This window comes from Cygnus atratus, chromosome 10, assembly GCF_013377495.2.
Source record: "Cygnus atratus isolate AKBS03 ecotype Queensland, Australia chromosome 10, CAtr_DNAZoo_HiC_assembly, whole genome shotgun sequence".
NCBI classification, from domain to species: domain Eukaryota; kingdom Metazoa; phylum Chordata; class Aves; order Anseriformes; family Anatidae; genus Cygnus; species Cygnus atratus.
In genome coordinates this window covers 20,105,064-20,118,764 of record NC_066371.1, presented here as the reverse complement: position 1 = coordinate 20,118,764, position 13,701 = coordinate 20,105,064, and the positions used below count along the sequence as shown (strand labels likewise).

At 41.9% G+C, this 13,701-nt stretch overlaps 1 protein-coding gene across 1 annotated transcript in view; it reads right to left on the bottom strand.

Annotated features, from left to right (window-relative positions):
- The window catches only part of NINJ1 (ninjurin 1), a 39,807-nt gene that overhangs the window by 7,536 nt on the left and 18,570 nt on the right, over positions 1-13,701 (bottom strand). The window contains exons 2-3 of the mRNA XM_035558202.2: positions 10,366-11,045; positions 994-1,228 (exon numbers count right to left, since the gene is read on the bottom strand). Coding sequence (XP_035414095.1) covers positions 994-1,228; positions 10,366-10,434 — 304 coding nt within the window. The 5' untranslated portion in view covers positions 10,435-11,045. The remainder of the gene's footprint in view (positions 1-993; positions 1,229-10,365; positions 11,046-13,701) is intronic.

Genomic DNA, 13,701 nt, shown 5'->3' with positions numbered 1-13,701 from the left:
TAAGAAAGAAAAAAAAAAGCTATGTCAGCTGCTTATCAATATTACAAGCCAGATGCATCCTTGTTTCCTGGGAACTTCCTTCTTGAATGCAAGGCTGCTGTTTTCAGTTGTGCTATAAACTGGAACACAGAGCAAAAGAAAGCCAAAGGTGGTACCTATAACTTCACAAAAGCCATCTGTGAACGCTGACTATCACCTCGTAGCATTGGTAGGCCCAGGAAGCTGCTCAGAGTGTATTTTGATATTGTATGTCATTTCATATTTTTGACTAAAGCTATGGTATGTTCTTAGGGTGAAATTTTGCTCCAGCTAGCCTATCTTTTTGTAGCTTTAATTTCAGTTTAACATCGGTTTGAAAAATGAGCAATAAGTATATTCCTATCATTCATTGCCTAGAGATTTAGGATGCTTTGAATAATTTCCTAAATTTAAAACTAAGATTTTTTTTAACTGGTGTTAAATCAAACCTTTGATTTGATTGCAGATGCGCAAACTAAAGACAATATACAACACCAACATGAAGATGCACAATTCTGCCTTCACTTTTTTCCAAAGTTTCATGTTCACGATATCATAAGTGATATAAGAATATGACTGATACAGAAAAAATATATTTTGGTCATAAGATTAAGTAACGAGTCTTGCCAGAAACAGTATTATGCAACTAGGCAAAGTGCATGATCATGTCTGACCTACTAATGTTTCTTTTATGGTATTTCATCACATTCCTTCCTCCTTCAGGCCTTCTGAAAAGAAAAATATTCATGCTCTTGACAAATGAATATGAGGAAGTTGATCAAAACTGAAGATTCCATGTAAAGCTGCCTCTACTGGTTTTGTTGCAATATCTCTATGGACTTAAAGGAAAATTTAATCAATTCTGAGGTAAAGACTTTCAAATACAATGGTCTATTTTTACCAATAGAGAATCTATATACACAGGTTGCATCCTATTAAAAAAATACCTCTGTGGTTCTTGCTGTTGCTACATACCAAGGAATATCAGAAGTATTCCCACCATAACTTGCAGTGTGAGTGACAGGCTGATGAGAACAATAAGCGGGATGTAGAATGAGAAAGAAGGTCCTTGCTCCATCACAGCTTTCAGCTGGGATGCATTGGCCATCAGCAGGGCAACATCCAGCATGCTCTCTGCAGCACTCTTCTTGTTTGCATAGTGGTTGATGTTCATAGGTCTATTTCTCTGGAACCACTGTGATGGTCTGTGCTAAAATTGGGAGAGGAAGAAAGGTTATTCACATCTACTTTAACTGGCGTAGTGTGCCAGAGATGGCTTAGCCCATCAACTGATTTCTGTAGTGATACTGATAAGAGTAACAACAGGACTGAGAATGTCGGTGCTTCTCTTTCACTGTTACCACTGACCTCCATCTGATAACAGCCCAGTAAACTGTGCTTGTGCTAGACTTCAGTAGCTACACTTTCTCCAGCTCGCTTCTAAACAATCCCTGTTTCTACCCTGAGAAAAGGAAAGTCTGGAAAAGCTGAGAAGTTTTCACTGAGAAAAGTTGGGAGGAAAAAAACCAACAAATTGCTGTAAATAACTTACTTCCAAAGGCATACTCAAAACTACAAATACTTATTAAATTCACTCTCTGCAGACATCATCACCCATTTACATAATTCTTTAATTACTCATGAGTCCTATTTTGAGGATTTATGTGGGAGTTGGCCACTCTAAGAGCTTTGGTTGACCTCTTTTCCTTGAGCTTCTTATTCTGCCACGCTACCGTCCAGGTCCATACACAGAGAACTGTTTTTCTGTTGAAATATCATACGACTGGTGGTTACCAAGCACTGCCCAACTAACAGGGTAGCTTTTCTTTCCATTTTCTCATCAGCAGACTTATTCTGAATTCCCCAGCAAACAAACAGGGAAAGAAACACCTACTGCAGGGCAAAACTGGAGCTGCTAAGCCTGGAGGGATGGATAAAATGAGCGCTTCCTGATGATGATTCAGGTGACCTAACCTGGAACTCAACAGCATGTCTCCAGGGGATCCTACTTCTCTACAGGTTAGATGCAGCTTTGAGTACCTAGGCTAGACCTGGATGCATAACTCTTCGATGAAGGAAAATGAGGTGTGATGCCATTCTGAAGTCTCTGAGCAGGTTAGGGACGTCCTTCTTACTGATCTTGCTCCTAGACTTTATTTTTAAAACTAATATACAAATATAAGAGTACGCTTATTCTAGCTGACTTCTTCAAACCTGCTTCTTAGAGACTTTGTTACTGCACAAATATGTTCACACTTGCCAGAAAATACTGTGGAGAAAGTCTCTCTTAAAGGAGAAATGCAGAAAACACCCTCTAAGAGCTTTCTTCAGCAGCTCTAATTACCATCAAATTTCCAACTTCAAAGCCAGGCTTGCCACTGTCCAGACCTAAAAGCATTTTTTGGAATAGGACACATATTGATGCATAGAGCAAACATTCCCAGTTTTTCCAGGGCATTCAAATGCCCCGCTTGACCTATTTTCACCAGACACTCAGTAACCAACCTCAGTCTAAATATTTCACTGAGAGAAAAATACCATGGGGCAGCAGCAGGATTTTTCTGCAAGGGGAATGAAACCACGTAACTGTAGCTTTGTGCAGACAGCTTGTTTACTCAGACCCTGCTCAGGGAAGAGAATGGCTCTGAAACAGATACCAGCTTCAGGAAGGAAGAACTAGACACGCATTTGGTTTTGTCTGTATCCCACAACCTAAAAATGAAATTTGCCTGGCTCAGGGGTCTGTCCCCACTTTGTCACCATTCCTCTCCCCAAGGAGTCTCCTGTTCCCACCCCCAGCCCCATTCAACTGCTCTAACATTTGGATACTTACGAACAAATACTGTAATTCCAGTATAGCATCCACCACAAGCACCACAGCAGCTGTGGTTGCTTTTTTCCTCACAAAGAGCAGCATGAAATATGCTGGTAGTAGTCAGGAGAAAAATCTAGGCTAAGATTTCTTTACTGTTTATCATATAGTAAAAAAAAAAAAAAAAAAAAAAAAAAACACAACAAATGCACTTTACTCTTGCCTACACAATATTTAAAATGGTGGGGAATTGCATGTAACAGTAGAATTTGATTTCTGGGCATGAGTTTAAAAACTCTTCTTGGTAGACTGCAGAAGTAATATGATCTACTCTGTTGTACGTTCCTTTTAGAGGACGGATTTTTCCTATGCCTAGTAGCTACTTACTTCCTGCCAAAAATACTGACTCTAAGATATCCAAGTTTACTGGGGTGCAATATGTATGTAACACAGGCAAGCACTGCACAGGTAGCTGTGGCTCTGGTCTTAATCCCGAGGGAAGGGGACTACAGTGAAGAGCGTTTTCACCCAATGCAGAAATGTGATGGTAAGGTTGACTTGGCTCTCTTCGTTTGGTGATACAGAAGAACAAGCAGTCTGGGCTGCATCTTCCTTTGTTACATCTCTGGCTGCAACATAAGACTGTGTAAACAACAGAACACGATCGCTTCTGGGGCAGATACACTGCTGCATAGTCAGGACCTTGCTGTTTGCTAATCCTCAGTTTCTGCATGGCCGGGTTGCGCGCAGTAGCCCACAGCGTTTGAACTGTTGTGGAAGCAAAAGTTGAGTCACTTCTGAACTCTGATAAAATGAGAAGGCTTCCCTGCTAAGGCAAAACTTCTTATTCCTAGCACCACAACGCAGTTATTTACTAGGCTTAGATTCCCAAACCCGGCATTTTACTCTGCTAGGAGGCTTTCAGCCAGTGCTCCTGACAGCAGAGCAGTTCTCAGTCAGAACGGGGTGCACGGAGGACTGAGACCTCGGTTCTACTGCACAGAGGGTTTTCTCAGCCTCCTGCCAGGAAAAAGGATGTGCAATCATGGAAGCCCCAGAAATAATCATTTCCTGTTTCTTAAGAAATGGAGCCTCCCCTCTCACAATGGAAAACCATAAAACCCAACAAAATGCAAATTAGCATTGACTTCTGGAAGAACTTGAAGGCAACTGCCCCAAGTACTAAAACACATGCAGTCAGTACTCTGCCAGCAGCTCTTAACAACAGACTACATGTTGGACAGCAAAATATAGACAGGCAATGAAAGGAGAGCTGTTGCCTTAACCCCTGGTTAATGACAGTCCCGTACAACAGAAATTACATGGGGACTTTGTTACGTGGCTTTATGGTTTCAGGGAGATCCCAGGCGTGCAGCCACGCGTGCAGTCTGCGGTACCGAGCTGTGCTATTATCACCCGGGGGGATGCAGGCAGGGGGCGTGAAGCTTCTGGAGACTTCCTGTGGTGCATGCAAGGTACAGCTTTCCTGCAGGTGCCACTTGGCAAGAGATCAGCATGTGTGCCATGCAGAGGGAGCCCTGCGACCTGCCTCAGTTGTGATGCAATCACAGCACCTGACCTGGCTCTCAGCAGTCAGACTGCCTGCTACAGACGAGCTGATCCCTGCAGCTGGTGTTGCCAAGGGAGGCTGAGGAAAACCAGCATGTGTTCACAGGTGCCAGCACCTGAGCTGTATGTGGCTGGAGCTGCTGTATCCTGCTCCTGTCAGCAACAGCCTGATCTCGGGTCCTGTCCCCCTGGAGTACAGCAATCTTGGAAGAGCTTGATCTCACGCAGCTCAGCACCTCTAAGGCAGCAGGTTCCGTCTGCTTGCCTGGCACACTGCAGTTTGCAAGGGTGAAGCTAGGATGCCGCATCAGAAGTTGGCATGTTTTTGCTTCTAAAAGATCAAACCTGATGTTTCTTCCTTCATGCCAGCATTGAGTGTGGTAGTCCTAGTGACAACTGCTTTGGTCCAGGCTTTGCCTCTGCTTTGCTTTACTACTTGTCTTAACAGTACACCCGGAATAACTGAGTCCCTACAGAACACAGAAAGGATTTATTCATTACTTTTATTTAAAAATAAATAGAAAGGGCACTGAGGTAGATGTCCTTAGATGCTGAGCTTGATGAATCACTTCTAAGGTGCACCTGATGATTTAACAGGAAGGGAACAGTGCTGAAAATGGAAACATCTGAAAACAAATAATGAAGTATCTTTGCTAAATACAGTGGCTTGTTGTAGTAAGGATTTCTGCTTCTATTACAGCAGTAAATCATTACTAGTGAAAATATCTATATGGCTGTTTGCTGAACAGGGTATTTATCAAACACTAGTGACTGCTGAAGTAGTCAAATTAAGGTGTTGGGAGTCTGACAAAAAAGGAAAGTCCAGGAGCAATTTGTTTTCTTGTTCAACTTGAATTCTGAGTTCCCCAAAATGGTACCAGTTAGTCTGCCAGGAGCAGACAGGTGGAGTTTTTTACATGCCAGTCATCTGGAATTCACAGAGGAAAAAAGCAGTAATGAAAATGAAGACTATTTTGCACTTGTATTTTAAAACTTTTTAGATTGCAAATTTTTAGGATTCATTCCTCTTCTGGGATGTTCCTAGGTACTCCACTGAGCTTCTTGATTTTTTCCTAACATATATATATTTTCCTAAATGTATTACTTTAAGTCTCAAAAAAATAATCTGAGACAAATATTGCCTGAACTAATAGGACCTTGAAGTTTCCAAGTTAAGAGCCAGATCTGTTATGAACACTGAATTGAGTGTGACTGCTCTTGTGAATGGAATTACCAGGTATCTGCAGTAGCACAGGACTGGTTACTGTTTTCTTATTGAACCACCTAGAATAACGGTATTTTGCAGTTAGCAATGTTCAACTTCCCAAATTTATACCTAGAACGAGAAACTGCAAGGCATAAATCAGCAGTATACCCTGACTTCCTTGAATCTTGATTTGCCATAGTCATTGCAGCTACTTAGTATCTGTTGGGACTGCAGGACCCAGAGCTCAACTGTTTTGCATGTCAGGCCTGGCAGGTCGTATCTGGGTTCCTAAAATATACAAATACTTATTTTAATATACAGATACAGGTGTTTGCACTAAATATTTTCATGGTATTCTAATTTTAAAATGTTTTGTAGTAGAATGCCTTTATTAAACACAGGAGACCCACAGTTTTGTATGGGATGATCGGGAAAACAATCCTAATTAATTATTGTTTATGCATTCAGGACAAGGTTTCTAAGACTTGTGCTTCTGATTAATGACACTTGCCTTACACTGTCAGAAGGTTCCTCACCTTCAAGTACACCTACTCTGAAATAGTCTTAAAAATCTTTGGCTTGCTCTAATTCTGCATTCTGTTTTCTTTCTAGTTTAGGTTAGTGATTGCTGCAATTGTAGAGCAGTTTTTAGGCACTTAATAGACTTAATAGTCAAACAGCCTTGATTCAGTGAGATGGGATAATCTTTTGGTCTGGTTATTGATTGGTATAACCTCTGGGTTTGTAATGGCACTGAGCACGCTTCCTTAAATCCTTGCATTTAGGGACAATCCTAATTTTAAAATAATGGAAACATGCTAAGTAACAACAAGTGCAAATATAAGGCTGTGTCACGCTGACCTCAGTGAACTGTTCTTTGTGTTTTGCAAGTCTTCCTGATTAAAGATACTAAAAACCTCTCGCTTAAAAATTATTTTTAAAAAAATTTTTAAGTATTCATCTTTAAGAAAACACTGTTTGGCAAACTTTTCCAGACCTTTTCCAGCACAAAATTCCAGTAATGTCATGAAAAGGATCAGGCACAAAAGAAATTATGCAGAACTAAAATGGAACACAATTTCAGAACTTTTATTTTTTCTAAGACACAGACACACAGACACAGATTTCTAGGTTGGAAGAGACCTCAAGATCATCGAGTCCAACCTCCGACCTAACACTAAGTACTCCACTAAACCATATCGCTAAGCTCTACATCTAAACGTCTTTTAAAGACCTCCAGGGATGGTGACTCCACCACCTCCCTGGGCAGCCCGTTCCAATGCTTAATAACCCTTTCGGTAAAGAAGTACTTCCTAACATCCAACCTAAAACTCCCCTGTCGCAACTTTCGCCCATTCCCCCTCGTCCTGTCACCAGGCACGTGGGAGAACAGACCAACCTCCACCTCGCTACAGCCTCCTTTAAGGTAACTGTAGAGAGCGATAAGGTCGCCCCTGAGCCTCCTCTTCTCCAGGCTGAACAAGCCCAGCTCCCTCAGCCGCTCCTCATAAGACTTGTTCTCCAGACCCCTCACCAGCTTGGTCGCCCTTCTCTGGACTCGCTCGAGCACGTCCATGTCCTTCCTGAGGTTAACCCTAAGGGTAACCCTAAAGTTGTAGAATTGAACTACTAACTTTATGTAGTTATTTATTAATAACGACAGATGTAGAATTTGTCTACATCTCCATCACCCGTGTAGTAGAAATGTAATGGGTCAATACGTAGCCACTGAAGTCAGACTTCCCCTGTTTCGGAAAATTTTATTATCTAGAAAATTTGAGAAAATATTCTACAAAGAAATGAAATGTTCTTCCAAGAAAAATATTTGAAGCTATACCAGTTGTACACTGGATGATTAGATACTTTGTACCTCTACTTGGAAAGATGTGAATTCTTCTTCCCCAGTAAAACTTTAGAGCACTTGTTCAACTGAGCACTGACTCATAAAAAAATCCCTAAATCTGGCACTGAATCATCAGTTACATTTCCTGTAGGAATTCCATCCGGGGGAGGGAGGGATATCTGTCCATTCAAGTACTAACCTAGCATAACACTACCTAGCTTGTGAGACTGCTGGAAGCACGTTGACACAGTGTGTTTGCAGGTAATGGAAAAACACAAACCCACCTCAGCCTGTATTCATAGACAGCATTGATCGTCTAGCATCTTTAAAAGCCTGCACTTAAGAGGAACCACACTGTATATGGAAAAACAGAAAATGCAAGTATGACTTAAAAAAGTGGTAGCCGTGCTGATTCCTGATTGCTGAACACCTGGTATGAAAAAGGGAAAAGTACAGTCATGTTAGCTCAGGGCAGAGCACTGTTTTCCTAAAGCTATACACGTTCCAGGACCAAGTCAGAATATTTTACTCATTTAATGACTTGAATAATCAGCACACCTGATGACTTTATGAAATGAAGTTATAAATTAAACTCATCTGTACAGCTATTTAAATAGAAGATGTCTTCAGTACTAATTTGTCTTGCATTACTACTGCTTATTCCAGTGATTGGGTCTTATAACACCGCTGCCTGTCTTGTGCTGCTAAATCACTGTTTGTCCTAGCTACTTAAATACAAATAATTATCACTGATACACGAGTTTAAATTTGTAATACATGCTGCTTTGGCACAGGCCATTTCATTCTATATGCAGTAGAACTAGGTTACTACAAATCTCAAGTTTGTTACTTGCACTATAATGCCAAGAAACTGCCATGTCCCAAAATTACTTATGAATTAACATATAATCTTGAATACATTTTTAGCAACAATTTGATAATACAAGCCAAATACTCCACAGATATTCTCTTCTGCTACCCAATTCTTGTTCACCTTTTTCATAGTTCTTGAACTATTTCAGCTCGCATTTGTCACTATCATGGAAACACTAAACTAGCTTTCACAGCATGGCAGCTCTAGACTGTTTCAATATGGAGCATGAATAAAGAGAGCAAACACAGGAACATGAAAAAACTGTTACTATCTGCATTTGTATGAACAGATCCTTTGCACAAAAGGCCAAGCACTTCTGCCAACTGTAATTATTCCCATTACACAACAAGATGTGCCAGGCCGAGCCAGTACTAGAAGCCGTGAGTTTCTTGCTCCTAAAAGTGTGACAGCTGGTGAGAAAAAATTATCTGAATTAATGACTGAGTTAAAATAAACCACATCTAGAATGTGCGATAACTCATTCAGAATAACAGTGGGCTCAACTTATTTTTTCCTAAAATTCACGCGCTTCTACAATGTTTTGAAGGTAAGACAGCCATACGTGCATCTTGTATCGGTTAGCCTAAAAGGTATTCAGCAAGAGAATGATGCTCAAGAGAATGTATTTAGCAGAGAAGACATGCTAGGAAGGGCAGTGAGCACTCCAGGCCTGCCAAAGATACGCTGCAGCATTCCTAAGAGCAGGCACCTACGCTCTTTTGACTCCAGTAACCGCAGGTTGAGGACCCATGGCTTTGTGGCCTCCCCAGGCTCAGCTGGCTGCAGAGCTGGGGTGTTCTTTTCTTTGTGTGAATTGCAGACTTGATCAGATCTATTATTCAAAACTTGTTTTTCAAGAATTCTGTCCCCGTTTGTTTCACCTTATATATCCTCCTTTGAACGTCTTTTAGAAAATGAAAAAAGTGTCATTGCAATATGGGAATGTCTCACTGCTTAGTCTTTACGTGATGCTTTCAGTTTTTATCAGACAGATAGTAATGATGGTTGCTTGCAACTGGAGATGAAGCAAAACAGGAAAGTCACAAAAATTCTTAGAGCAGATCAAGACAAAAAAAAAGTCCCTATTACTTGTACTTGTGATGCAATCACAACTGTTTAAAAATTAATTGCTAGGAATTCAGGGGCTTGAAGGAAATCTCTTCAGCTTGTCAGTTTCACATTGATGTCCCAGCACTGATTCTCTTTAGGTACTTTCCAGGATTCATTAAAACCAGATATTTTTTTCTGGTCTGGCATTTGTGGCTGCAGGGGGTTGTGGGGAAGGGAAGGAAGGACAGAGCTGCTGCACAGTCCCTGCTGTCCGCCTCTAACCAGAAAGTTTTACTAGTAATGTAGATGGTGGTTTAGTGTAACTGCTTCTATGTGGCAGTCCTAGGCTGGAATACCAGCTGCTTTTTAGAGTTTAGTCTCTTCCAAAACAACATGAAAGATGCTCTTTTACCAGTTTGGTTTTTCAGAAAAGTGGCATACTTGGAAAACATCCTTTATGTGTAAACAGAATATGGGATAAAATGCTTTCCAGTGAACATCTCTAGGCATGTTTTGACTACATGGAGTAGTAAAAAGCTGTGCTCTTCTCCTGTTTTTATTTGGGTTTTGTTTGGATATATGGAAACACCAGCACGCAGCCCCAGCCCCGAGGCAGTTCCTCCCGTATCTCCTGTGTGGACATCTCTGATCTTCTCCATCCCCTCCCTCATCACCTGTATGAAAAAACCCTCCCCAGGAAGAAATCCGTCTCAGTACAGGGATTTTGTGCGGGGAGGCCGCCTGACAATTTAGGAACGAAGCAGTCACCGGGGCTCAAAAGGATTCGCTCAGTCTTTTGCTAGCCTATCTCTGAATCAAAACAAAATGGGAGGCTGGCAGCGGCATCCCCACCCCGAAAAGGAGCCGAGCTGGAGGAGGAGGGTTAAAAAAACGTGAAGGGCGCCCTTTATGCCTTGCTGACGGCACCGAACCCCCCGGCAGCCCCTGCCCGCTCCCTCCGGACGCCCCCCGGCCCTGCTGCCCGGCCCTACCCGCTCGGCCGCTGGCTCCGCGCCCTCCGCCTGCCCGTTGAGCTCGACGGTCTCGCCGCCGGAGTCCATCGCGGCTCCCCCGAGCGACCCAGGGGAGGCCGCTGCCGCCCGCTGAGGGAGCCCCTTTTGTCCCGGCCGCCCAGGGGAAAGTTTCCTCTGAGGGAGGGAGGGAAGGAGCAGGCGCGGCGGCCGCCGCCCCTCACACACAACACACCGCCCCGGGGCCGGGTTTCCAGGCCGCTGCCGGCCCGCCCGGGGCAGCGAAGGCAGCCAGGCGGGCTGAAAACTCGCTAAATCCCGTCCGTAGGCTGATCCGAGTGAGGCTGGAGTAAGCAGGGAGGAGCCCACGAAGTGCTCCTGCCGAGTGAAGGACCTGGCGGCACCGGGCCGCGGCTGCCCCTCACGGACAGCCTGGTCTTACACCAGCACCTCGGCCTTAACACCGGTGTCGGCCACGAACCCTAGTGCGTGTTACTCTGGGGACGACTGCAGATAAAACGTATTTTAGAAAGCTCTTAACTGATATTATTGACAAAATTAAAAGCTAGGTGTTTTTGTTACGTTTTCTTGGGTTTTGTTTCGTTGGTTGGTTTTGGAGAGTTCTGTCATCATCAGTGTGTTCAGGTTTTCAATCTTGCTGCGCTGTTTTTTCTCTCCAGACTCATCTCCCACCTGTACCGCTGCAAAGAGTGCACACGAAAACAATTAACGTACAGATCTGAGGTAGAGGAACATGCACAGAAAACAACATAACCAACAATTACTGCAGTCCAGTAAAGTAAGCCTAAAGTAAGAAACAAAGAAAAACAATATAAATTACATTTTAAAATGTTATTTTTATAAGCAACCCTTTTTGCTATTTAAATTTAACAGCGTCCAGTATATAGACAGTGTAGAATATAAACAAACACAGAATACAAAGCATAAATGTCTTTTGCCAGACCTTACTCATGTAAAGAGGTGATGCAGAAGCATTGCTACCTATCCCTTTATCAGCTAGATAGGTAGGATTTTTGCATAAGCAAGCCCTGTGAAGGGAAAGCTGCAGTTGTGTTGCTTAGTGCAATAAATGCAAAGCTGTTGGACCTATGCTTGTGAACAGGTTGCAGTTGTGAAAGCAGGTCTAGACACTTGGCTGTTCTCGCTTTACAGCAGGTGTGCTTGGGAATTTGGCCTTAGTCTAAGTCTCACAAATGAGGACCAAGACCATGCCCTATCTGCAAGGAGGGAAGGAAAATTAGTTGTGCAAGAAGGATGTGCAGTTCACTTCAAGAGGTACTCTAGATGGATTTGGGCAGAAGATATATATGAGGTCTTGGACTGCAGAATGGGTCTGTCTGAAAATGCAGACTTAGACTTAAGTACTTTGACACATCAAATAAAATTCGCTATCGTATACCATATCACTGCAGCTTTTTTTCATGCAGTGGATGTTAAAAGGTTACTGAGTGGATATAAGAGTGGAACTGTGGTGATCATTGTAAAAATGTATGAATCTTTGTGATTTTTTTAAAGTCCTTTGAACAGTCTTCAGTGGAATTTGGTGAAAATTCATACTGTTCTCAGCATTAATCTGCACTGACTTTTCATTGATAACTTTTGCTTTTGAGTTCACAATTATTTTAATTTATTTTTTATTAAAGCAGACATAATTGGTGACTGAATCCATTTTTAGTTTCCATGGAAAAGCATATGGACAACCAGATGTGGGTAATCACAAATTACGCACAAGTTAGGCTTCCAGTCGTAATGCTAAAGGTCACTGAATTTTGCATTTGACTGTACTTAGGAACATATTGAATTGATAATTAACTTTTGTCTTATGAAATCCCGTTGACACCGTGTACGCTTTCAAGTTAATTGTCTTGACACACCACACACCAAACATTGGACTTTATAGGAATTCCTTGTCCATCTTGTTTCCTAGTCTCCTCCTCTGCCTCATTTTATAGTGGTGGGCTGGAAAACACTTTGAGAGAAAAATAAAGTTTTGTTATTATAGTCCTTGGAAGATGGAAGAAACGATGTATTATGAGAGCAAAGATATATTTGTATCTCTTCTTACCCTGAGGAGAATCTACAACAAAAGCAGAAGAATGAACATAAACCAAAAAAACATTCCTTGAATCTTTTTTTGAATGTTGAAACCTCACCTGCAGTGTTTCTAGTGGATGGGCATACCATAGTAATTGTTCAGGGAGTGTTACGGCTTGCCAGGGTAAGCACAATTATTTTGTCCAAGTATAAGCGCGGTTAAAAGGTGACATTGGGGCAACTTTGAAGCAAAGCTATAAATACACCATGTTGTCAGTTCCTAGCAAGTCCAAGGCTTGAAAAAGCATTTTACTTTCCTTAGTTGTAGGGTTTGTAGTAGCTGAATTTGGGTAATGTACTCAACTAGGCTATCATTTATCAGACACGTTAGCAGTTAATTTAACAGTTATTAAATATGCTTGGCCCATAATTGCTGTTGTATTATTGACAAGAAAAGCTGGTTGGAAACCTCTCCAGCCCCAACTGTCTAGTGACATTTTCAGAGATACTGCATATTTTTAACTGCCCCTTTTTAATCTTCTGTAGTTCTTAAGCCTAAAAATTAGAGATCTGCTCTCTGTAGGTGACACTTAGAAGTGGGAGTGTGGAGTTATTCCTTCTCTATACAATCTCACTTTTGTATTGCACAGTCATGTACTAAAGAGATTTATGAAAATAGGACCTGTTGTTATTAGTCTTATGGGAAATGGGTGTAATCTCACTGGAACTGAGAAACAGCTTAATCTGAGTCTGTGAAATTACCTGTGAAGCAATATTCACATATGGTCTGAAGCAGTCAATTCTGCACTGCATCTTTATATTGCTGTGCTCCTCAACTCAGTGTCAATTTTTAACATTTTTTTTTCTGTTATCGAACCTTTGAGAACCTAGTTCTGCTGGTTAAATAATAATAATGAAGATTATATTTTGCTGCATACAAAAAGGACTCTGTGTTCCCCATAGAAAAATAGTTGAGGTCTCAAGGTGGTGGCTAAAGAGGTAAGAGACTGGTGTTGTGATCAGTCTGCAGCCATGTAAATGAAGCAGCAAGACAATACTGTGTGGTAGGTCATTCTTGTTTGTGTGTGAATTTGAGCATAGTCATTATAAAATGAGAACTCTGCAAATGTTATCACATGAGGATGAGTCAGGATTTTTGGTGAGCATCATGCAGAGCAGATTCTGGAGGGTGCAGAATGGGTCCTCGGGACCGCTGTCAGAACGGCTGTTGAAACCTGGATGGCAATTTTCAAGAGAAAAGATGTAATGCTCTGAATCCTTGTTCCTTGGCCATGAAATTAA